The 27255-nt window shown below is 39.1% G+C and overlaps 1 protein-coding gene across 2 annotated transcripts in view; it reads right to left on the bottom strand.

Moving 5' to 3' along the window:
• Positions 1-27255, bottom strand: part of Pitpnb (phosphatidylinositol transfer protein beta) — a 63086-nt gene that overhangs the window by 13783 nt on the left and 22048 nt on the right. For both annotated transcript variants that reach the window (XM_003478350.5, XM_005007289.4), the window contains exons 7-8: positions 26627-26710; positions 6418-6495 (exon numbers count right to left, since the gene is read on the bottom strand). In XM_003478350.5, coding sequence (XP_003478398.1) covers positions 6418-6495; positions 26627-26710 — 162 coding nt within the window. The remainder of the gene's footprint in view (positions 1-6417; positions 6496-26626; positions 26711-27255) is intronic.

Genomic DNA, 27255 nt, shown 5'->3' with positions numbered 1-27255 from the left:
CAAAACTTTCCTAACTAGGCGAACTGTTAACCTAAAAACCAACAAAATTATTTTGCTGATAAATCAGTTTTACATATAGACTAAAGCTTGTAAGGTTAAAAGGACAATTTTAAAAAGAAGGTAAAGAAGATTAGCTAGTTACAAAAAGAGCCATCAGAAGTTCTGTAATGGGACTTACAGGCTAACAGAGGAACTCAAATTATATGACTTTTTCTACATTAAAGTCTTAAAGTCTATCTGCAACATAGTAAGCACTAGTTTGTTGTGAAATGCTTCCAAAATTGTATTTAAATAGTTTGTATATTCACTGAATTCTTTACATTTCACGTTACTAACTATAAATGAAGCTTCCAAACTCAAATCATGTTTCTAATTTAACAACACACATGAGGTCACATTAAGGTATGTGGGTGAGGCCTACAGGGGAGTAATGCACCCTAGAGCCACACAACTACCTAAACAAAGGCAGCCCTAGCTAAATGGGAAGCAATCCACCCATGCTATTCATAAGAATTAGTTTCTTGACTCTGTGACAAACACATACAAATGTAAAAGAAAAAAAGAAATCCAATGGAATTCTAGAAATTCATTTTCTAAATATGTAGTGCTCTCAGTCTCATGAGACATGTAAGCTTTGCATACACTTTTTCTGGTTGAAAAGGAACACGGAATAGCATGTTACATATAACCTGAGTTAATACTTTGCAAAGACAAAACAGCTTCTTTATGGTTCGTACTCCATATATTAATTTTTCAATTTTAGATAACCTGAATACTTAAATCCAGTGGCCGATTTTCTAATTTAAGTTTCCAACACAGACTTTCCTAAGAAAGTCAAAAACACACACACTCCCAGGGCTGCCATCGTGTGTGCACCAGTAAGTATCAATGCACGACTATAGAATATATGTGAAGTCTGCATGCTAATTTCAAATGAAGTCCCATTCCTAACTCACAGCTGTTCTCTCAACTTACTTCACTAGTTGTTTGGACACACATACACTGAATAACTGATTTTTGTTTTAGTTAGTTAGGGTTAACCCAGCAAACACTAAGCACCCACTGTGAGCACAGCCCCATGCTTTGCATAGCTACATTCAGGGTAAGGGAAACAAAACAAAAGTGAACACATAAGCCACTAATCAGGCTCAGGACACACCAATGCCAACAACAGGGAAACCATTAGATGTTAAAGGAGTTTAGAGGCAGGAGCTTCCCACTTGGCTTGAGCAGATGGGGCATGTTCAAAGTAACACATGTGAGATCAAAGTTCAAAAGGTTTGACCGTAAGTTAAACCATTTTTACAAAAATAGGCAAAATTCAGACAGGCTAATTTCTGCCCAGGAAAGAATAAGCAGTCAGATTTTACTACACATCCATTTTACTTATCACAATTATGATGGTTGTTTCATGTGTGCTCATTTACCACAGTGTAACATAAAGTACAAACGAAACCACAGATTTATACTCAAGTGGAACTACGAAACACATATGCCCGACAGTGTCAGGAAGGAACACTGCAAGAGGCCCATTCTGCTAAGGTTACTTCTGGAAGCCAGGTAAGATATTTTACTTATCCAGGCCTGATTCCTGCAGCTCTTTGAGACACAGATATTCCACAGCCACAACACTGCCAGAATGAATCATGTGTCTTTCAGTACCCAGCTTCTTGAAAGACATAAAAATGACTTGTTTGGTGTCTTCTATAGGAGGATGCAGGAGTGTAACTAATAAATAGTAAGTACTAAATGCACAACTTTTAAAAAATGAACAAAACTCAAGTCACCAAAGAACTTAAAAAAGCTCACCTACATTTGCATGTTTGCTTTATTACACATAATCCAAAATATAACCTAGCCAGAAAATAACTATTATTAAGCCTCTTTATGTCCAGTATAGAGTTTCAAAGGTGAGATTATAAGGAGGGAGCACATTTTCAAATGCCTTCCACATCCTCTCGAGGTCTCACAGACATGTCTAGACTAGGAGAAAAGAGGACCATCAGTCATCCTGATAGGATGGCTACCAGAAAAAGACACTTCTCATGAGCCACTTGAGTTTGGGGGTCTCTTTCCTGCCAGTCTCTATTTCAAAAGAGCTTTCCACAGCAGGTTTTCAACTTTTTCCTAACACTACTTCCACTATTCCTACCCCCAGCCAACCATCTTGCAGTTTCTTTATCTTAACCCTCTGACAACCAAGGCTACCATCATCTTTTCACAGATGTGGAATAGAAAGAGAAGGAATTTGACCATCCTCTCTGGTCTGGGGGACACAGAATATCCCTAAGGCCTTTCTAGAATAAATCTACAGTGTGACTAAACAAGCAAACAGCACAACTGTTTGAAAGGTCGAGTTTCAAGTGCTAGGGTTTGTGTTTAGATAAAGCTAACAGGACAAACAGGATGTGCTTTAATGATTAAAAAGAGGATACCATATAAAGATAATAACCAAAAAAAACACCATAATTTCTGAATCAACTTGTTTGACCTGATCCCCTTTTAATACAAGGTTTAGAGCACTGGCTAAGATCTCTAAAATTTGTCGAGCACTGTAAGGGACAGATGCTTTGGCAAAGTCTCCCACAAAGGCCTTCTGAGGCCTAATTACTATCATACATACGTAGACACAGAAGCTTAAGTCTTCATGAAGTGTCTGGCTTAAATGGAGAAAAAAACAATGCCTTGCCATCAAAGGTAGTGTTTCAATTTGTTAAGATGACAACTTCTCACCCAAATCAGAGAAGAAAAACAGGAACACTAAAGAGAATCCATACGAGAAATGTTTTAGGTACATTATCAGACTAGGTACTTAGGTCAGTGTTGCAACACATACATAAAGCCCCCTGAACATAAAGTGAAAACATGTATGCGTACACACACACACACACACACACACACACACACACATATGCACGCATATACATGGTACTATAGAAAAGCAAGACATTCACATCCGTCAGAAACCCGTGATTCTGCCTTGAAGCAAAAATCTTAATCAGGTTATAAATCGCTCTCATATTACTATACACACAGTCACTTATTCAAGTGTTGAGCCCTAAATAGCAAAATGTAACTCATGTGCTCAAATTTTAAAATTCTTTCTTCAGAAGAAAAATGAACATTTAACCAAGCCTGCATCTGAGCCTATAGTTTAACAAAAGAAAAAGAAAAAAAATATATATATATATACCTACCGTGTCATAGTGGCGGTGGAGGGGGGAGAGGGAGAGCAGGCAAGCAAGCAAAGTCCGTACTCTTAACCAATGTGGAAAAAAGGAAACATTATTCCTTATTTCCAGCCACATCATCTCCTGCTTAGAGAAGGCTCTCTGAACTATATGACCCTCAAGGCTGGCACTATAGATACATACACCCACAAGGGCTAAGGACAAGTGAAATATGACATCGATAACAGGTGTAACAGCAACTAGATGCTAGAATGAGAGGAATTACTTGACATTAGAGATTTTAAAAAGTGACTGTCATAAATATAGGGTAGCATATTCAGAGATCTCATCAACTTCAAGACACAATGAAGGCATGAAGAACCGCTATATACAAAGACAAAAGTGCAATGATAATGGTATGAAATGTACACTGAGCACCTCCTCTGCCCTGGGAACTTACTTTTATTTCATTGAACCCTCATACTACTTTCTGAGGTAGTTTCTAATGTTCCCTTTAGAGATGTGGAAACGGGCTCAGAGAGCTAAGTCATAGCACTTGCGTTGTTTCATACAAGCGCAGTGATGCAACGCGGCCTAAAAGGTGGAAACACACAGCAGTCACCAGCTTGGGAATCAGACTCTGCTACATCACTTCTCACCTGCCTTCCAGCAGCACTGGATCAGGTGCTACTGAAATGGCAGGCACCATGCAGCTTCTCCTACAATCATCGCCTTTGTTCGTGAAGCCATGTTTTTCACTGATAAAACTAATCAGCTGTGCCTGTCCCAAAGGAGTGTAGGGAAGATTCAATGTGACCTTGTACAGGACCTGACACCATCTAGAGAACATAGGCCATAAACAGTGCAATACTTGAGAAGGAAAATACTTCCAAGGGGTAAGTAAGGAAATGTATCAAAACAATCACAGGGGCCAGGGGTGTAAAACTCAGTAGTAAACTGCATGCTTAACACAAAGGAGACCCAAGGTTTAGAACAAGAATGGAAGAAAAAAGACCAAGGGATTGGCCTTGGTTTTCAAGTGCACTGGTAAGGTAGCAGCCATCCGTCAAAGCACGTGGGTGAGCAGACTCAGCCTTATTTACAAAGCGGGTACACACTTACACCAGGGACAGTCAGCCTTTTAGAGTGTCTAAAGGCCGCAGCCCGCTGCAGCACACGTCCCCTCGCTTCACCACCACGCCCCCACCTCCCAGCCAGCACTTACGCGAGATCAGTCTTCCCTAGATCCCGTGGGACTAGGTCCAGAGCACAACTTCCCCTTCCTTCTTAGCCTAACTACCACACACCTGTCCTCCAACTATCATTCTTCCTGCAACCAGGACAGTTATGCAAAAGAGGGCCGGCTGAACACATTTACAGAAGCTATGGAGCTGAAGCCCACAGGAACCTATTTTCTGTTATGTTGTACTCTCAGCAACTGTAATCTCTCTATTTCGCTTCACAGCAATAAACGGACTGATTGGGTATTCTTGATTACCCAAGTTATTTGTGAGTTCATGATAATTCACTGAAATTCAGAAACTCAATTTACAAAAAGTCCTCAAATCCAGCATCATTTTACCAAAGTGAACAATCAACAATCACATGCATGGGGCAGCTTCTATCAGGGTGATGTTATTATCTGAAGTAGGAGGGAAAAAAATGTACAGGATGAGGCAAGAAATCTGCAAGTTCGAAGGCAGCATGGGCAACTTAGCAAAATCGTGACTCAAAATAAAATTAGACGAAGGAGCCAAGCATGGTACCACACTCCTGGAATCCCAGAACTCGAGGAGCTGAGGCAGGAAGACTGCTCAGAGTTCAAGTCAACCTGAATTAAAATAAGTAAATCAACAAATAAAAATAAAAGCTAAAAATAATAATAAAAATAGGGGTAAGATGTAGTTCAGTATTTGCCTCACAACCAAGGTAACTTGGGTTCAATCTCTGAAAAATATACTACACTTCCACAACTGACAAAATGATAAATTCATATTATTCTAAACACAAAACCACTCGAATTTTAAACATTCCACATAGCATCACCAAGAACCAGACTGAGTGCTTCCTGGAATAAGATGCCCCTTTGGGAATGAAGGCAGCCTCCTTGCAGGAGTTTCAGCCCACCTGCTGCTTGGCACAGTGCTACTTAAAAGGCCAGAATTACATCTCTTCTAACTCTGAGTCTACAGTCTGCAACTAGAAATCTGAAAAAGGGTCAAGACATTCTACACACCATTAGAAAAAATTTAGATCATGCATACTGATCCATTCCTTAATTTATATGTGAGATATATTGCTTTCTAGGTATTAAATTTCTAGTCCTGATCATTGAGAGAACTATAAACTGAATAACCCAGAGAACAAATGTAAAAACAAATAATGAATCATTTCCTATAAAACCAAATCAGACTTATTCTTCTCTTTAGCTGAAATACAATAATAATGGACAACCAATCAACGAATTATCTGTGGAGTGTTACAGTAATCCTCTGCTTGCAAGCAACAACTAGCATCTAGCCACCATTTACCAATACTCTGTGACTAGTTCTCCGTGAACAGACTGGTTTCCAGGAAAACGCTGTGGTGGAAAATGTGCTCAGGGCACTTTTAGGTTTCTGTGTTCTCTTCTGTCAAATCAGCTCTAGCAACCTAGCATCCACACTTAAGCTTCTTTAAGTTTGTCATTTAGTACTGTGGACGTCTTTCAAATGCATTATATCTACAGCAATTCACAATATCACCAGGCACTGCTTTTCTTACTTGTATAAATAAAGCAAAAGTATACTCTTCATTCAAAAACAACTACTTGCCACAGAAATTGTTCTCTGGTGTTCTGCTTTCAAAATATAACTATCAAAAGGCCAAGAATGTGAGCTTTGGTGAAGAGAATTTGTTCAGTTTTTAGTAAGACTAAATTTGTAACTATAAACATTCATTTAACATGCATTTTTACACAGCTTCAAGTCTCAAGAGAATGTTACTATCCCCAAGGACTAAATAACTGGTCTCTTTTAAGAGTTATCAGAATAGCATTATGCTGAAAGTGACAGACGGGCTCTGTGCAGTTTGTTAAGTCCAGACTTGCAGGCCAACTGCAACTGGCTACAAGTCCTTATCACAAATAAAACTATTTTGTGTGCCATTTTTATTCTTCACTTAAACATCACCAGCTCTTCAAGACTCAGGACCTGTCAAGTGTTCTGCTGCCAAGATTCTGCTTGTCAGAAAGGTCAGCATCCAGTACCTTCCAGTTGGGTCCCAAAGGGCCTCTCTTAGTCTTGACTGACTGGTATAATGCTGGGTCTTCATTAGCTTTGTAGTCCTGTAAAGCAAAACAAAGTCAGAGACAGACCAAAAAAAAAAAAAAAAAATCCAGACAACATTCTTTAACCTAGCCAGAACAGCTCTTTGCAGCTACCAAAACCCATGATAGAAATGGATTAAAATGTACTGTGTTTTAGCATATAAATAGGAAAATGCTTCTATCAGACACTACATTTTCAATTTTGTTCCCTTTGCTTTAAGCTTTTATCATAGGCAAAATAAATAAATAAATAAATAAATAAAAGTAACGAAAGCCTTGTCTAGCAACCCACTGTGACTAGTTACTAGACAGCTAACTCCAAAAATGAATCTGCCAACATTTCTCACAGTTCAAGCATTTTGAGAGGGAGAGAACAACATTCAAGAAACAAGAGACAGCATCTCGCTTATGGCAATCCCTATAGATGACAATCCTGGGGTACTAACACCCATCAGAGCAACCACTATGACTGGAAACAATGAAACCGACTATGGCTTCCCCATCTCTTCCATCTTTAGGAGATGGAAATTTTAAGTTCCTGATCAACCCCTCTAATCCTAGTCCAATGAGAGCTGTGGGCTACAGAAATCCCAATGCCTTATGGAAAGAGGGGCTACATTCATGTTGATTCCTTATTATCCAAGGAGGCGACCAAAGCGTGTCATGGGATGGCCTCAGCTACGTCAAGACACAGGGGAATGGCTCTAAAATCTTGTTTAGGCATCAGCTGAGAAGATAATGAGATTCATTATAACACCCATTCTCAAGCTGACTTTTATCTACTTTTGAAGACCTACAATGTCTCCAATGTTTTGGTTTTGTCGGTTTTGTTCTTTACTGTTTTGTTCAATTGTATTACAACTAATGATATAGGCAATTCTATTAGAGATAGCGGGAGGCATTATGGTAACCATTGTTGATCACCTTGTATTATGTTTTTATATTATCTATTATGTCCACCCTTTTGACTTGACCGATTCTGTCCTGTTATGTCACATTTGGTTTTACTCTCTTCCAAAAAAGCAATAAGAACCGTGGGAGCAATGAAACCCAAAATGTGTAATAGTCATTGTACAAAAGAGAGGAAAAGAAAGTGCTCTAAACTATATAACTGCATGTATATTTAAGTGTATAAGATAGAAAATGATATCACAGAGTTTTATTGGATCATTGAACAGAACTGTTTGCAGTATCATTGTTGGAATGTCCACTCTACAAGCTTTAATTTTGTGACTTGAACAATTATTTCTAAGATGGCAATATGTAATCCATTAACTAGTGATTTCCTACTGTGCATTTTTTCTTCTGTAAATCTGTATAACTTGTACCCCTTCACTGTTTTTTTTTTTTTTCTTTTCTCCTTAAATAAAAAAAAAAAAAAAAGAAAAGAAAATCTTGTTTCTTCCAAAGGTCCAGTGCAGTGATGGCAAACACTTTGGAAGCTTTCAATGATAACAAACATTCCACTACAGCATGTGTGCCATCGGTTCACCATCACTGTTCTAGTGCATGTAAGTTCTATGCCCTTTAACATCGTCTTCCTGACAGGATGAAGGAAACATAAACATTTTTAATCCATCTGCTTTATAAAAATCCTCTTGTCATATAACATATACTCGGCAGATAGAAATAAAAAACTACTTTTGAAGTACCAAAAAAAGTGAGTTTAGTAACAGTAGACAGAGGTCATTGCGTCAGTTTAAAACGTGGCTGAGGGGGAGGAGGAACTTTTCCTTTTCAAGCAGAATTTGTGCAACATAGTTCTTCATTGCATTTGTCAAGGAACCACATACTTTAGGGAACTTTCCAGCCAAGTCAGATATGAAACTTCAACAAATAAAAAAAAGTAAAGTACTATTCTAGAGATCAGAGCAGTTCAAGTGCAAAGCACACACTGAACATGCTCTCAAGTATAATATAAACTTTCCAAATCAAAGAAAACATGTTGAGAAGCACTTGAGACTCAATAGTTACTCAGTAAATGCATATGGCATGTTAATTCCTAGGGAGAGTTATAAATTATGTGAAGAAGAAAAGATGTGAGATCCAGGAAAAAACTTTAAGGAAAGATAATTGGGTAAATATGTGACCTTGAACTTGAAGGCTGTCCAAAGGTTGTCTAAGAAGCTACAAAAAAGCCTCACAAAATATCAGTTTCTTTCATACAAGAAATTCAAAATAGAAACAACAAAATAAAAGTCAGATAATAGAAAGCAGGGAGATAAATCTTTCTGAAGTGAGAAGTGATTCAAGAGCTGGAGGGAGAAGAGAGAGGAGGGAGGGACAAGAACATGGATAACAATGGAGGGGATGGGGAATCCAGCCAGGAAGGGAGGGAGAGAGGGAGGGAAGAGGCAAAGATATAAGAAGAATTAAGATGTCTTCCCACAAGGAGTGTAATCATTACACACTGTGAACATGTACTAATGAAAACAAACCAGGCCCACAATGGGCTATAATTATTAAACAAGCAAAATTCCTTGGCTACACTGGGCTTTAACATTTTAAAATATAGAGCCCACCAAAATAATGTATACACACTTCAGTAGTTCAGCAGACTAATAAATGTCTGGTAGCTAAGGTGACTACTTTGAGGTCCTCTTATAACTGTAGGGTCCAAAGATAACTTATATTAATCTCATGTCTCAATAAATTTAGTATTGAAATATTGAAACAAAATTTTTCTTTCCCTGATGTCTCCATTAATTTTTTTTGGCAGATTCTGTATATAATGTGGTACAGCCATGGGCACTAGATCAGCAGCACCCAAGAACAACAAGCTGGGATGAACTGCCTTCAAAAAGCTAGCCAACTGGCATTCCTTCGTAAGTCTGGGCATAGCAGCATAAAGTTCATTTACTGCCAGTCAGTATACATCCTTAAATTCCAACTCAGAAACGCATCCTAAAAACTCACTTCTAACTGAGCAAAGAATCAACTGTACAGGTGACCTCAAAATTTGGATTTACAGTGAGAAACAATCCACTTTGCTTCTGTTCTATGTTAAAGGTTTGAAATAAAAATCCAAAGACAGGCTCACTTACCCCTCAAATTAAAAATTAACACCACATAAAATAAACGCCTTCAGCATCATTTCCCTCAACCAAAATCTACTGAACAGCATTATGTAGATGACAGCCCACAGGTTAAGAGGTGAAAAGAACCAACACATAGTGCAGACTGCATAAAAAGCTGGGAGAGGCAAGCAAAAAAAAATAAATAAAACCCCAGGAGCATTAACAGCCAGTGGAGGATGGAGAGAATAGCTCATCATTAAGGTACATTACGTCTAAAATATTCCAATGCCTAAACTTTAATTATCAGTACAATGCTCCCCGGGTCAATGTACACTACTTTATTGCATCACAGGGAAAAGTCCTGTTTCCCCCTTTCCCTACTGACTGGAGTGTGACACTACCATGGCATGACACTCATGTGTTTTTGTGCTTTTATTTTTGCTTTTTACAAAACCTAAACTATTACGGAACTTAGAGGAATTAGATAATAAATAGTTACCTTTTATATAGGATGCATCATCATTTTATGCAGCATGAAAATAACAGTCAATAAATCATAACTAGAAGACAACTTCTAATTTTAGATTAATATAGGAGGGGGAATGAAGGGAAGTAGAATTTTAGAACTGATACACCAAGCACAGAGTGTAAAATTACTGTGAATTTCAAACTTGCTCACCTCAAGAGAAAAAAAAAATCCACAAAATAATGCACAAAATTACTACTATGGCTAAAAGAATAAAACTGTCAAAATAGCCACTTTGAAAATAACAAGAGGCATTACAGTAACCACTGCTGATTTCCTATTATCTTGCTTTGAAGTCTTATATCACATTCTCTGTCTCTATTCTTTGGTTTGGTTTTAGTCTCTTCAGAAATAAAAATAAAAGAATAAAACTGGTAACAAATATGTAAGGGCAGCACACACACAAACAAAACTTATCTAGAAAGACAACTGGGTCTAAATTGTGGCCAGGCCTGATGTAAAGGTGACAATGCAAGAGAAGAGATTAGATGAACTTCTCTGACAACACTACTCCCTCCCAACCAGCTTCGCAGCACTCTGACAACCTCAGGATCTTCCAATGCCTCTGATACAGATTAATTAGAAAGTGGAACAATACTTAGAAATTTCTCTATTCTGGACCTATTAAAGTGTTCCAAATCTTCATTATTAGTGGTAAGTGATCAGCAAGACAATTTTCTGAACTAAGGACTGCAGAAGCTCAGAGATGAATCTTAAAAACTACCCAGCTCCCCACATTTGACAGATGAGAAAATGACAGTTCAATGAGGTGATATTATACTTCCTACTCTAGGACTCCAACTCAAACTTTCTTAGCCTCTGTCCAGGACTCACTCTGATAGAGCACGTAGGATGACCGCAAAATCTGTCAACAAATTCCAAACAATCAAAATACAGTATTATTTCAAAGGCACCAAAAAGCCACACCACTATAAATATCAACATGAATTTTCCTATGAGGCAGATACACACAGGAAGCTGCAAACACTGAAGATATTAACACTGAAAATGTAAAAAACCCAATTATTAACAATATCACTTTAACCCTGACAGATGAGAATAAGGCATCCTGTCAAAACTTAGGAATTTTGGTATTTTATGTTAGTTTGAATACGTAAATGTTTAATCAGTTGAATTAAATAGCAAGATATTAAAAAGCAAGAAGCAGATGCAGTTTTAACAACCTCAGCTTTGCAATAAACACAATTTTTTTTTAACCGTGTCTTTTTCACTGCAATTTTATTGTTGGGTATCTAGTTTGGTCTTTCTGTATTTGAAAACTAGCCGATTTATATCGGTATCACAATGAACAAATATATTCCTTCATGTATGACAGTCTCAGCATACAGAATGCAACCTCAGCTACCAATTATAGCTGCAAATGAGCAATAGTGTGGAATGAGACAGCCTGCTGGCTTTGTTAGTATTCTGTCTCCTTTGGGATCCCATGGGGAAAGGGGAGGCTCTGATGAAGAGAAGCCCTTGGCTCATGGTTTATTGTGCTTGCCACCAGCTGCAGACTTCTCATCTCATTAGTTCTTTTAGAAGACTGTGGGTGAAGACAGCTGTAGCCTACTTGAGTCTTCAGCTCCTGGGTATTCTGAAGGCTGAATTTGCTATGCACTTTCTGTAATCCTTGGGAAAAAAGAAAGCAAATTCACTAGGCCAAGGAAATGCATTTTTAAAATGAATTTTAAAATCACGTTTAAAAGTAGGAAATTTTTACTGTTAAGGTGCATTGCGTTGAAGTTTTTTATGATCCAATTTTAATTATCTGTATAATGCCCACCTGGCCAGGATAAGGCGTTAGTACAACCATCATTATCAAGTTAGGTGCAATGTCCCCAGACACCACTTACTTCTCAGATAACAATGTTTGAACAACATAAAAATACAATAGTATCAGCATAAAGTAGATTCAGATTAGAGTTAATACAACTCTATTTAATTGAAAACTCTTATTTAAGTAAAAACCAAGGCGAATGAAAAGTCGCCACATTCTTAGGAGAATAAAATGAAATATAATATGGTAAATAAATGGGTTACTGAGTCTCCATCCTGTAGCCACAGAATACATTCATTAAATTCTTATAAATAACTGTGTTCTGTCACTGGAATACAGAAGTTGTGCTACCTCTTGGGTGTACATCTGTTACTCACTATAGTTTCCAATAGCAATAGCAAGTCTCAATAGAAACCAGATTCATTTTGAAGACAAAGAATATTAGTTTTATGAATCTTTTAGCATAGTGGCTGTCCCTTGAAATCCAAGTACAGAATGTGTGCTGAGCCAACCTACATATGTCCTTGAGCCTAGATGATTTAACTCATGATTATGAATGGGGAAGTGAGTAGGAGATGAAGGGCATGCTGCTAGGAGTTTCTTGACAGCTTGTGAAAAAAAAAATCAAGATGAGCTCTACTTTAAACAGCCATGCATGGGTTGCCACAGGTAAGTACATATGTGAGCTAAGAAGAGGGTATCTAAGCCCCAAGCATTAGCAACCACAAAACACAAGTTCATAAAACCCAATCCTAAGGGGGGAGGGTGTTACAGTACAAACATATAAAAGTGAGAAGGCCATTAAGATCCTGCAGTCAACTACAAAATACTCTCCTTTAGCATAAAGTGATTAATTGGATATCTATTCAAACTCCAAGATCATCCACAAAGTTTAAAACGCATGGGTACTGCTCTTCACTCAGCAAAGCTTATTTCCTCTACTCACACCCTAAAAATAGAGCCCAGAATAGGAGAAAAGGTTGAATTAAAAATAAAGATAAGCAACAAACATTATTTACACGCACTCCTCAATGTTTTCAGTATTGTGGCACTTATAAAAAACAAGAAGTTCCTGGATCCGATCACTGCTGATCTCTGTGCCAAATGTATAACTGGAGCTGACAAAATTCAAGCCAGACTCCAAAGGGTAAGCCCATTTTAAAAACTGTTTGTATAAAGTGTTGTAATAGCAAATAACAGAGGTGTAAAGAGAAATAACATTTACTAACTTGTTTAAGAAACTGACTTCAACAGTTATTTTCCAATAAGCAGCTTTCCTTTCTATTTTTAATTACATCTCCCCAGTGACTCCTCACCCTTTCAGGCTCCCACAGAGTACCATTAATATAGTATAAGTAAATCTCATTAATTCAGGTCCTACCACCTTGGAATTCATAATCACTCGGACAGGGGCTGGGCTGAAGTTTATCTTTGCATGATCTATGAAAAAAAGATTTGCTACACAAATTAATAGAGTAACAAGATCTCAGGAGGGCTGTTTAAACAGTTCAGAAGTGTTTTAGAGCAATTCAGAAGCATTCATTTGCATATAATTATTATGCTAATTACAAATCATTCTTATCTATTCATTAAAGCAGATTCCCAAAAGACCACTAATTGTCAATAACTTGTTGGCCTAGTTTCTGTTACTGAATGTACCTCAGAGGAACAAAACTACATTAAAAAATATTCTATAATTCAATCCTCTCATTAATCCTTACTGGCTTTCCACCAACAAATCCTACAAGCTGAATTTTTAAACAACTGAACCAAGAACTGAGAAATGCAGTCAAATATATGCACACTGGACAAAGTAGTTTTCTAATTTTTCTAAACTCACAGAGACCTCCACGGAGTCCTGGGAAACCATGAGTGGTTTTATGTCCTACCCAGGGTCATCAACAGAGCTGCAGCCACTCTGATTAGCAGACCAGCACTATACTAATACAGTTAAAGACTCCTAGCTTATTCCTTGACACCAACACCACCATGGTTTTGAAGAAACCCCTCCTTAAAGTCTTTGGAAAGGTACACCTGAAAAAAAAGTCAGAATTTCAGTCCTTAAAAAAATCTTAACAACCAAATACCTGATGTAATACACTACCTTATCTTATAACAAAGCAAGGAAACCAAATAGTTGTGCTCTGGAATGAGATGACCAGGTAAGGTCAAAAGAGCACCCAAGAAGTTAGAAGAGGATTCCTGGATGGCTTAGAGCTGACAGGCTGTCCTGCTGTCCTAAGCAACTGCTAGTGAACTCCTCTCCAGCACTTCCTTTCCTGGAGCTGCGTTACTGGTCCAAGTGTACTTCAATCACAAATAAGCAATACATTTATTATTTGGCTTTATACTTTATACACAATAGTATTTTAAAGTAAAGACATTTTATACTCTTAAGATACCAATAAAATATGTTTTGGCACATTAACATGTCCATTTTGCTATGGTGCTTGTTTAGTAAACAGTACATTTTTTGAAATTAAACTGCATATACCTTAATAATACACCTAACAAAGTTTTAACAATGCACTTGTTTCCTTTTAAATGATAGGAGACCACTGAACAAACTGTATCAGATTCCATCAAATAAAATGAGGAAACTATGAAAATTCTTAATGTACCACTCCCAGTACAACATTGAATTTGTTGTCTGGCTTTTAGTTCCTAAGACCTAGGACCCACTTGATTCATTAGCACTAATTTGACAAACAATGAGCAGGAAAATTATTGGAGAAAATAAAACACTGCCTTACAGTATGAGCAAAATCCAAAGATCATTATTCTTAAGAGTACTGAAATACTAGGCCAGGTAGGAAGTCTCCCAGTGAGCCCTCCATCACTGGTAAAAATCTTTGCCCAAGTGCACCCCTGCTGAGCAGAAAGCTTGCGACTCAGAAATGCCCTGACACCAAAGCATAGTGGATACTGCAGCAGGGTGGCTTATGCTTTATTACTTGCTTACACTTCAGTAAGCGAAGAGGCTCTGCTACTTCTCAGCCCAGAGAATCTTCCCTAAAAGCTTTTCTAAGGGATGTCCTATAAAAACTTTGAGTGGTTCATACTGGTTTCTTTAACAATATCTGGAACTAGCTGCTTAAAAAGACATTTTCTGGCTCTCAATGGACATTGCTCACCCACGTCACCACTCTCTTCTTTCCTTTAAAACACAGACAAAATTAGAAATGAACATCCAGTTAATCAGTGGGTTCCAGGGGGAAAAAATGGTATTTTGTGCAAGTATGTTTGTACACACAGATTTTTAACAGAAAATTAAAGTCCTTGCAAAGAGTTAAGCAAGCATGAAACAAGCAGTATTTTATTTTCCCACAAGAGGGCACTACCACCCAGCACGCCTTCAAACACAACGGACATTCTCTAAAGCCACTACTAGAAGGCACTGAAAGTACTCAGCCATGTAAGGCAGCAAAATTAAGTGGGAAAACACTTTCATATTTCTTTTTAATGGGAACCACACTTCCACTTACTAATATCTTCTTTGAGAACGGAGGAAATCCTCTACAATTTACTGCAGAACTGATCTGGCAATGGTTTGCTTCATGGCACAGCAAAAGCGAAATGAGCTAAGCATTTGACAGGTGTAAATTTCTTAAGTATAAGCAAAATTGCTGCTATCTCAAAATTTGTATTTGAGTTGTTTTCCCGCCCAATACTGAGGTTACTAGTACATGCACTCATCACAAGTTAGAAACTGCGTCATAATTTTCACATCAATAAAGAGCTTTGAGAATACTCCGATACATCAGGGTTAAATGTCAAGTTTCTAAGATAGAAATGAATGTGTATGTTCATGGTAAGAGCAAAAGGAAAAGGTGCTCCACTGAGATCAAGTGCCTGCTCCTGCCAAAGAGAACTAACCAAAGCAGGATTCGGCAACAACACAGCTTGCTGGATTTCAGCCACAGACTTCTCATAACCAAGAGTGCTTTTCAGATCTAAAAACGTGGGTAGCCATTGCACATTTCCAAGAAGCACAAAGTCCTTTTTAGGAAATATGAAACAACTGTTGAAGCAAATATAACATCTAAAGTACATCTGTGAAAGAGAACCAAACAGAATGACAATGACGGTCTGACTTGGACATTTAGTCTATCATCTACCACAGATTAATCTGGTACCTCTCTCAGGTTGACCTGGAAGAAAATGTCATTTCCATAGCGCAAAAGCTGACAAATAGTACCAACTTCACACTGTCTGATGTAGTATTTAACTTCCACTAGTCAGATTCCATCACTGTTTTTAATTTTGAAAAAAAAATATTTAATCTTACACCAATTATTTAGAAAATATACTTTATGTTCTTACATGTTCTTAAGTCTTTTTTCTAAATGTGTTGTGTCAGTAAGATTATCTACTCAAATACATAACATGCACAGTCTCACAGAATATCTTATCAAAAGAAAAGATATAGGGCTGGGGATAAGATATAGGTAGCATAAGCGCCTGCCTTGCAGGTGATAAGTTCGATCCCCAGTACCGATAAAAACAAAACAAAATAAAAACAAAAACAAAAGAAAAGATATGGCTGAAGCCTTCTGAAGGCATAACAAGCAAGCACTGTGTAAGGTGTGGCCTAAACTCACAGCCTCTAAGAGTCAACCCTAAATAAACCAAGCCTCACCAGCTTGCTACAGCTAGCATTTAGGAGCATCACAAAAAAAAAAAAAAAAAAAGCATGATATAAGCTTTTTAAGAACAATACATGCTCATAGTTCAAAATAATCAAAAGTACTTTAGTTTCTACTTTAGTTGATTAAATTTAATTTAAATTCCACTTTAAATGAGGTACAGCATATTCTCGGCCTCATTTAAAGTGGGACATGGTCATGTGTACCAAGAAATGATCACCAAATAGTCAATGTTAAACAGAGCAAACAAAAAGCACAAACTTTAAAAACCATTTCACTTCCTCAACATGATCCCTAAAAAGATTATCCTAACATTTCTGTAAGATGCTCAGGGGAGCAGTCCAGATGAAACTAACAATTCCTCACGGTCTTTAAACATATAACTAAGATGAGGACTGACCATTCAGCAAAAGACAAATGTCCAAATCTCCCTATTATGATTAGCTCTGGAACACTGACTGTGGCAGCAGCCTGGAGCCTCAGCACCCCTATGTTTAAATTCTTACTCTGCTCCCACTGGTTATATGGCTAGAGAAAGTGACAGCACTTCTTTGGTTTAAAACAACTAAAAGCAAATTATACACAACAAATTCCTGATCAGTGAAAACAGGCCGAGATAAATGCTCCTGGACCATGAGCTCCCCTGGAACTTCCTCTGCTCCAGAGATGTGAGAAGGGTGCCTGCTCTACAGTCTTCACCCACAGTAGTGTGCCAGACCACAGCTCTCCAAAGCAAGCACAGTCAGGCACCACTGGGAGAGCGCCCCGAATCCCAGCCTCACCTCAGAATCTGTAGAAATTTACACTTCAAGCAAGTTGCCAAGGGCAGACCACGCTTCATCTGAAAGGGTACCAAGTGTCTTGGCCTGGACCCTAACAAAGGCTATTACAGACAAGCTCTGAAGTTACTTACAATGCTCCCTGAAGCCCCTCAGGGCCTCTAAAAGAATACCATAACTTCCAAGGAGTGTTCTGAAAAATGGACCTGCTTACAACTGGGACACACATATAGTGTTTTCCAAATGAGACAAAACCGTGGGGTCACTGAGGGAGACTTTGAAAGAGAGGTCATTCTCGATAATGCAAGGGAGGCACAGCTTTATCTATAGCGTAACCTCTTACTTGGGTGGTAAAGCAAGAACTGTGATTAACAAGTGCGGAAAAGATGCCAGAAGAAGCTTTCTGCTGGAAGGAGATCTGCAGAGCAGTCTGGAGTCCACCAGCAGCAGCAACCCAACAATCCCAAGCGGGCAGGGCAGCTGCCATAAAGAGGTACCTGGGCTGCCCAAGGCACTTCAGCACTGCTCCCTATTACTCCCCAGGGGTGACAACGCCAATGACTAAGGGATTAAAAACAAGGAGATTTGGGGCAAATATGACCTGAAAATTATGCTCAGGTCACGGACAGGGAACAGGGAAGCATATGGGAATAACAATTAGGGTGGATGTTTACAAAATTAAAAGAAGGAAGTTGCACAAATGAAATGTGAACGTTTTCTTACTGGGCCATACTTACCGGGTAAACACAAAAAAGAAGCCCCTTCAAGCCCTGCAGGGACATGCCAGCAAAGAACCCTGAGATCTTGTGTGCTGTTTCTGTGACCCAGAAACAATGTGCAAGAAATGTTTCTAGCATGCACTGTCTTTCCAGAAATGCCTTTTTCATGGAACCATTACTCCAGCACCAAAATGAGTAACTCTTGGTTTTGAAATGCCTCACCCATGAAAAAATACCTTTTTCCACACGTTAAAACATTAATCTCATATATCCTAAAATGGGAGGTAAAAAATTCCACTTTCTCCTTGCACTTGCTGCATTTTAATATGATACACAGCTATGCTTTCAAACTACACTGTCCAAACAATTTAGTATTTTTATACTATTAATACATTCTTACCACTGATACCAAAAAAGTTAAACGCTGAGTTGTGTTATCTTTAAATGTGTAAGCTTAAGTTTTTTGAATTACCATTATTTCTACTGTAAAAAATACTAGGAAATCATAAAGTCACACAGCATGCACTGTGGAGGGAAGCTGAGACAAGTCTTTCTTGTTCCATACAAATACCTTAAAATGTGGTTCCAATTTCTTTTTTTAAAAAAACCATGCTCATTTTCGTTCAAATTACTTCCAAAAACGAAGGTTTCTCTGATGTTAATCATGTATACACTTTGGCTTACACTTTAAAGAGCCTTCCTCTCCTGGGAAGTGACTTTTGTATACAAATCATGGAAAGCTATTTAGACAAAGTGCTGGGGATGATTAAAAGGGCCCAGATTCAAATTTATACCTTAAAAAAAAAAGCAGAAGCAGATGTCAACAGACTCATTTGTGTATATTTTGAGAATGAGCTGAAGGTATTCATGTGCATTTCATCAGGATATTTAGAGAATCTCCAACATTTTACTGTAGTTTTATCTCAATGGCAGCTTTATAAATTGTAAAAATAAATTTTTTAAATTTATATTCTAGTGTTTTCTACCTGATAGCTTGACTTGTTACAATTTGATTTAACTAAAACACTTTTAAAAATTTAATTCATTTAGAAACTCATAATTTTTAGAACTAAATATACATCCGACTTTTCTTCATCCAGAATTAGTAAAGTAGGAATTAAAGTAGCACCATATGGTAGTTTACTACTTGAACAACAAAAACTTCCACTTCTCTAAAACACCTTTTGGTCATTACCGTTCTGTTTTTTGTTTTTTTGAGATGGAATACTGTTTATTTGCTCGGGCTGGTCCTGCTCCATCAAACCCATTATTGAGAAGCTCCCTCCCATGTGAGAACTGAGCACCTTTGCCAAATCCTGGAAACACTGAAATGAGAACATGCAGCCAAGGAGCACCCAATTTACTGAGGAAGGCCTTCCAGGAAGGGTGTCTGCGCAGATCTGAAAGCAGGTGAGAAGGTGGGAGGAAGGGCTGGTACGAGAGGGCTGGTGAGGAGATGCATTCTCCTAGAGCGCTGAATTGCTGCAATGCCAAGTGCAAGGATCCTTCTTTCTTAATGCCACATCACATCTTCCCCATGAAACAGAGAATCTGTTTTGTGTGGTGGATACATTTTAAAGGGCCACTGAATGGAGACATTCCAGACTGGTAACTTCTTACTTCAGAACAGTGTTCTAGTTACTTCTAGAACTATGACAACCAAAAAACCCCTTAAACATATACTTAAATATAAGTGATTTCTACACTACTTTGCGAACATACAACCAGTGCTCCTGTGCCTAGAATTACTGTAACAATGCCACTCTTCAATTACAGAAACATGTGGAATTATCCAATCAGGTATTCAATTACACCACAGATTAAATTGTATCCCTTCTACACATAAAATCAGTTCATAAGAATGATCAAAAAACAGCAAGTTAACAACAAGAGAGATATACAAGCCATCTGACAATCTCACATAGAGTGGAACCCTAAAAGTAATCAAGTCATTTGGAATTAAAATGGCAGGGCTGTTTATATTAAACCCACCTGCAGTGGCAGAAAACACCCACCAGGTGGGGTGAAGAGAGTCAGGCTTCATCACGGATCCTTGACTTCCTGTACATTAGTACAGATTCTACCATGTGACTACTCGCCTTCTTAAAATTAGTAATGCCAATTGTTTCATTTTCTTTAAAGCAAGCAATATGAAGCAAAAAACACAATGAAACTTTTTTGAAGGGGAGAGAAAGGGGACACAAAAATAACTAAGATATGTGATGTATATTACACAAACGCTCCGTATGTAATAATAGTTATTACATACGGCAAACATGTATTAATAAAAATTTTAAAAAATAAAGAGCTGGGAATGAAGAGTGGCATGTCTATAGCCCAGCATTTTAGGAAGCTGAAGTAGGAGGGTCAAGTTCAAACCTAGCCTATGTGATTTAGTGACTTAGGAAGATCATATTTCAAAATAAAACATTAAAAAAGTGTTGGAGACATAGCTCAGTGGTAAGGTTCAATACATAGTACAAGAAAAGTTTTTAAAGAAATTATCTCCAAAAAACCCAAGAGCAGTTCAATATAAACAAAAGGAAAAATTGCTGAATAAATCATACGGAGAATAAAGTAGGAGTCAGCATGCCCCAATCTAGGAAATCTCTTGACTTAGTAGAAGGGCTCCTGATCTTTTTTCTTCTTCCACACTATTACCAAAACAAATCTTATCACAACCTTTACACTGAGCAAGACAAGGCACACAGATCTACCTAACTGCTGAATATTCTAAGTAATCAGATCTGGCACACAGATGAGAGAGACACTTTCCAATTAGCCACATTATCTCACACTCAGAAAGGGCGCTCCCTTTCTACCACAAAAGTAGTGTTCTAAAAATCAGAGGAGGAATCCGGCCACAGCCTCCAGCAGAGGACTGAACAGAGCGGAGGCCTGATGATTCAAGAGTGAAGTAGGCAGTGATGCCTCCCACTGAGCTGCAGGATGAGTCTTGAGAAGCTGAGGGGGCCGGAGCTCAACATTTCCCATCTGACCTGGGCCTCCACAAACCACTCTCTGATCCCCTATACAAAGCAAGACCCAGACAATTTAGGGACTCACTAATAACTCCTTAAGTTAATCAGGTGACCCAAACAAGTAGGTGCAGTACTAACCCCAATCCAACCACTCATCCTACTGGCTTACTGAAGTCATAAGTTCCCAATTCCAACCCTTAAGGGGCCTAGTTTTTAGCACTAACACCGGAATGCTTTTGTGACTTCTGCACTCATAGGTGATGGCCTTTGTAAGCCATACTCTTGTACAAACCCTGCCCCTAAGTACAAATGGAATTTCTGACTTGCTACTAAAGAGCACAGAATGGTAAAGATCCGGAAAGCCATTCCTTGATTGGGTTACACTACCTGGCCACTGATGGCAGTGATCCATAAGCCAATGAAAGAAAACTGATGTAGTTAATGAGGAAGACACCCTCCAGATGTGGTACACACAGCCATGTGAGCTGGAGTCTCCATCCCAACTCCCCTGCTTTAAAGAAATCGCTATTTTCAGCAGAGCTGTACAAATTCTTCTAGACTATCTAAACATAAGCAAATACATGTGTAAAGATATATTTTTCTCCCTTTTAAATAAAAATGTATTTTACAGACCTTTATCCTTTTTCCTCTAAATTATGAAATGAATGCTCATCAACACAATTAGAGCTCACTGACTTTTACTGACTAGATGGAACAACTGTTCCATACTCACCACGTTTTTAACCAGGTCCTGATTCATGGAGAAATATTTAGACTTCAGCAGTTTCTAATATTTAGATTTATATTCTTGTCCCATCACAATAAATACATTTCTAGAAAAATTTTGCTAGGTCAAAGGACAAGTACACTGGTAATTCTGCTAGGCCAATTTTACCAATTTATACTCCCACTGGAAAATGTGTGAATGCTTTCTTGCCCCTTTCCAATACATTTGTTACTATATTGATATCAAACTGAATTAATTCCAAAATAAACTCGACTCACACAAGTTAGCCCCAAGCTCATGAGGTTCCTCTGAAATCTCCCCAGAGGAACTGAGACCTGACTTAGATCCTCAAAGACACAAAGGCCTTGAGCAGAAGGAAGGAGTCCCAGAAAGAAGGGAAAGCAGTACATGGGACAGGATATGATTGTGGCAGACCAGTATGAGGAGCAGAACATGTACAGCGCTCAGGGACAACTCAGAAGCAACTGAGAATCAAGAGTCAGCAGAGAGTAATGGATGGGAACAGAATGTCCTCTTCTGTCACCAGTTCAGTCATCTTGAGAAACTAATTCGTCTGGGCTTCAGTTTCCTCACTTGTAAAACGGGGGTTCTAGCCCTGGAACCAAACTTCATACAGCTAAAGAAGTGGGAGTTCAAAGCAAATTTAAAGGCCAAGATGACGATGCCTGATGAACAACAGTTTGTTGGTAGAGGAGAACAGGAGAGACTCAGCCTCAAACTCTTGCCATTCCATCCTGACAACTTAAGGGGACACCTAGAAACTAGAAAAGCACAGCTAGAAAGCAAGGACTCTTAACTAGTTCAGTTTCTATTCAGGTTTAAAAAACATCCCAACTCAATGCGACGCTGGGCCTTTACCCCTCACTTCTATTTTGCTTGATGAAACTCCATCATTTACTTAATACCCATTTACTGAGTACCTATTCAATCTCAGCACTGCTGAAGGAGCCAGAAGACAGGTCAACAGTACACTCTTTCCTCTGAGGTTCAATTTCTATTTGAAAGAGAGAGAAAGAGAGAAATGAGCCAAGAAATTTATAACATGTCAGAGCAACGAAAGGAAATGAAGGGAAAGCGTAGTGAGCAGGGATGGACTGCGCCACCACTAAAACCCTACCCACTGTCACGTCAGCATTCCATCCAGCCTTTGCCATCTGAGAGATTCTCTCTTCTCTGAAGCCCTGCAGCACTTCGGACCTCACATGAGCTTCTGCCACTTGGCAGCTAGCTTTCCACACTTCGGGGTTGGACTCACTCAGACTGTAAGCCTCCTGAGGCCCGATACCAATCTTGAAAAGCTACTGCAGTGCTATGCTGGCTGTATATACTTAGTAGCACTACATACATGTTGACCACTATGACAACACTGTCATTTTAGACTGCAAATGTGCTCTTAATCCTTCCTTCTCTAAACACCATGAACTAAAAGAGCAGAACAAGCTAACTCAACAAAACAGGATATGGAAAGAAGTAAGGACCAAGTCAGCAGCTCTCCTCTCCCAGCAGGTCTCCAGATCACCTCTTCCCTGAACTGGGGCACTGGTCCTACAGCCTGCCACTCACCCCAGCTTTCGCACAAGCCCAGGCAGCTCAGTGCTCTGTCCTCACTCTGAGGCTTAAACACTGTCACGGGCACTTTCACCATCACAGAGTTCCCCTCATCTCTCCTTTATACCAGAAAAATGTGTAAGTGGGGTTCTTTGGATGTCAGAAGGCCTGACAGTCCCTACTTATTAGTTGTACTTTCATTATCCATGACTGAGAAAGTATGTTAAAAAAAAAAAAATGACTGTGACACAAAGGTGACAACACAACAGCCAAGTGAAAAGAAGCAAAATCCCATCAATAAACAAATGCATAAGCATTTGTATGTCCACACAATGAAGTATTCTTTAACCATAAAAAGGAATTAAGAGCAGACCTATGCTATGATGTGAATAAACCTTGAAAACATGCGAAGTGTAAGACAGAAGCCAGAAACCAAAGGCTACTTGTTATGACTAACATATATAAAATATCCAAAGCAGGCAAATCCTGAGACTGTACAGATCAGCGGGTGTAAAGGCTGGGATACCCAGGAGTGCAGAGGCTGTAATGAATACAGGGTGTTCTTTGCGGGGGGACGAAAATATTCTGGGAAACAGACAGTGGTGACTGGCTGCACAATACTGACTACATCTGAAAGGCACATTTGAAAATGAAAGTTTTATGTGTATTTTATCACAGTAAAGAAAAGCCATCACAAATTCAGTATGACTTAAATCCCTACCTATTCAACCCTAAAATGTAACTTGCAAAAGGTAACTACAAACGCTAGAGCTCAAACCTGCACTCATGAGGTGAGCACTCACGGGACGCATAGCACCTGGTATGACTGTGGAGGCTGGAACTCCTGCACAGGTACAGTTAATAACGATGGCACAATGACCAGCCCCTCCAGAACTGCACTCCCCAAGTACCCTCATTTAATCCTTTGAGATAAGCAGCCACGGTATTTCACAAATTAAGAGGCACAGACAAGTCACCAGCAGATGGTGGAACCTCAAAATCTGACCGTGAAGCCAGTCTAGTTTCAGAATGCGCGTTCCTAATCTCCTGCCCACTAACCCACAACGCATGGACCCAACCCACTGTCTCCACCACCTGGCCATCCCTTACCACTCCACAGAGCCTCCTATTCAGGCTTTGCATACACAGAGCTTTCCACCTACAGTTGCTGGTATCTTGCATCCTCTTGGCAAGCAGGTCAGAAGCCTTCCCGAAGGCTTCTCTGAGGCAGAGGTAATGAGAATCAGCCTCTAGAACTCTAGTGCTGTGTAATCTGCCTTACACTGTTCTTTTCACGTATCTGCAAATGCCAAATGCCCACTTTTGCCTGAGGAACAGAACTACTTTTTTTCTCCCTTCTCCCAAACCAAAGATGCCTTGTACTCTGCTGGTTAACAAGAGGGAATGCAAATCAGTGGACCACAAGATCTGACTAACAGAATCACTTTGGCCAGCAGTGTTTCAACACCAACACAGGAAGTCTTCCCCAGGCACTCACATCTGCTGAGCCACCTGGGTGCTTGGTGTCCTCTTGTGATCAGCAACTCTAGGCTGGTCAGTGAGCCTGACCAAGCCAGTAACTGATTCACTGACTCCTAGTTCTCTTCCAATTACCATCCTATTACATACTGTAAATCACGGCTAGGGCGATGCCAAGAGAAATAAATGACCAGAACAGATTACCATTTGGATGTTCTTCATTTCTAAACATAAAAAAAACAACTCGTGTTATGGCTTATGTCTGGATATCCTGTCCCTCCCCCAAGCCTCAGATAGCCACAGTGGGGTTTTTTCAGAAGTGGCTGGATTTGGGGTGTGTGATGCTGAGATTAAAGGCTTGACACAGGGATTAAGGTGTGTAGTACTAAATTGGTCCTCTGATTGGTTTGGTGTAGTGCGGGGTGTGCATACTGGGAAGGCCCACCCTGCATGTGGGTGGCACCACCCGAGGGCTGGATCACCTGGAAGGATGTAAAGGGGCAGAAAGAAGGCGAGCCGGCTGCTGCTTCTGCACTACACTGCTGCCTTCTGCAGACCATGAACTGTTTCTCCTGTGAGGCCCCTCTGCCATGCTGCCCCAGCACGGAGCCAGCCAACTACGAGCTACAATAAACCTTTCCTCCCCTGCCTTTGGGCATTGGGAATCCTGTCTCAGCAAAGAGAAAAGTAGTTAGGATTACAAAGGTGGAATATGGTTTATATGATTTCAAAGGTGGAAATAATGCTACAATTGAAGTAACTTCAAACCACAACACAACTAAAAGACTTCTAGGACAAAGGGTCCCTTCTATGTGCTCACACGTCTAGTCAGGGAAGGGGCCAAGGGGGTTAGGGTCACTGCCGTCAGCCACAACCCGCAATTTCAGAGGAAAGGTCAAAGACTTTTGTTTCCTTTTACCTTTAAACTCAACAGCAAAACTAAACACTTTGTGTTTGACTTATTTCTTTTCAATGATAGCACTGCTCAAGTTCAGAGACTAAACACTGAACAGAGAAATGGAAGAAGACGATCACTGAACATACTACGCGTGACCTTGCCAAAGCAAGGGGCACCAATCACGCTTTATAAAGCTTCGGCTCTCTAGCCAGATGATCACTGTTTGTTTTAACAGGCACAGTTTACAGCTGTGCCCTGCTAGGCTGAAACATGATGGCACCCTGGCATACTATAAAATAAGAACTGGGTTAGTATTCAAAAAGCTCAACGAAGCAATACAAGGATCTTAACTTGGCATGGAACATAAGTGCACTTACTTGTGTGGGGGGGATTTAAAGTCAAAAGCCTGAACTATAAACATTTACCTTGAATAAGAATCAAAACAGAAAACTAAACACTTAAAATTAAGAGATGCTATATCAGCTGGGCACAGTGGAACACAATAAATCTCAGAACGCTGGAAATTAAAACAAGATCACGCACAAAGTTGGAGCCTAGCCCAGGCAATGTAACAAGACTGTCTCAAATTAAAAAATTTAAAAAGGGATGGGGATATACCTCATTGGGAAGACCTTGGGTTCAATCTGCGGTGCCAAAAGAAGAAAGTAGTGATATTACACATCATATACTGTGTACAAACAACTTCAGCCTTAGCTGACATTTTTGTCTTTTTACCGCACTTGAAGTTTAAAATCCAAGGGAGGATACTTTTATAAACAATGTGGGTTTTTTTCCCAATGAAAACATATATGCTAGATATAACATGATCCCTTAAACAAAAGCAAAATCTGCACAGAAAAAAATGGCTTATCTCATCCTCAGGTCTCTGTGCACAGACTACATCTGAGCTCCTAGGTCATTTCAGTATAGAAACACAGCCATACAGAAAAGGGGGAAAAAATGATTTTTAGATGTTTAAGGAAGACTGTTAACATGTCATCAAAATGTCATCAAACTGTACTTACTCCAGGTTCAACTTGACTTCGATCTGCAATATCTATGTGGACTACTTCAACAGTTTTCCATGTGTTTGGATCCAAATCATGGACCTACAAGTGACACGAAAATGAAACAAAGCAAATTCTAGTGGGTAAAAAACTATTACACTCATGTTTTTTCTTTTTTAACTCCTTACAGCTCCCCAAAATAAGGGGTGATGTCCATGTGCAAAGATACTGCCAAATGAAGGGAAAGCTTCATTATGATTTTCTGGTAGTCCTGAGGAGATAGTTTATACAGCCAAATGTTACCAGTCTTGGGCAGACACTGCTCTAACGTAAGATTTAGACTCTAACATATCATTTAGACTTTAAGAAGTCATGCCACATGCTGCTAAATTAAAACTTTTCTGGGTGCTGGAAAAACTGGCTCTCCATTTGCCGAAAACTAAAGCTAGACCCATGTCTATCACCATGTACTAAATTAAAATCTAAATGGGTCAAAGATCTGAGTATTAAAACAGAAACACTAAATCTATTAGAAGACAAACTGGGTAGAAATCTTAAGATACAGGAGTAGGTAGAGAATTCATGAACAGGACTCAAACCGCACAGGAAATAACTTTCCAGAATCAGTAACTGGGACCACTTCTTAT

The sequence above is a fragment of the Cavia porcellus genome, unplaced genomic scaffold, assembly GCF_034190915.1.
Source record: "Cavia porcellus strain 051 isolate PalLab524CR breed Dunkin Hartley unplaced genomic scaffold, mCavPor4.1 scaffold_16, whole genome shotgun sequence".
NCBI lineage: Eukaryota > Metazoa > Chordata > Mammalia > Rodentia > Caviidae > Cavia > Cavia porcellus.
This window is presented reverse-complemented; position numbering and strand designations above follow the sequence as displayed.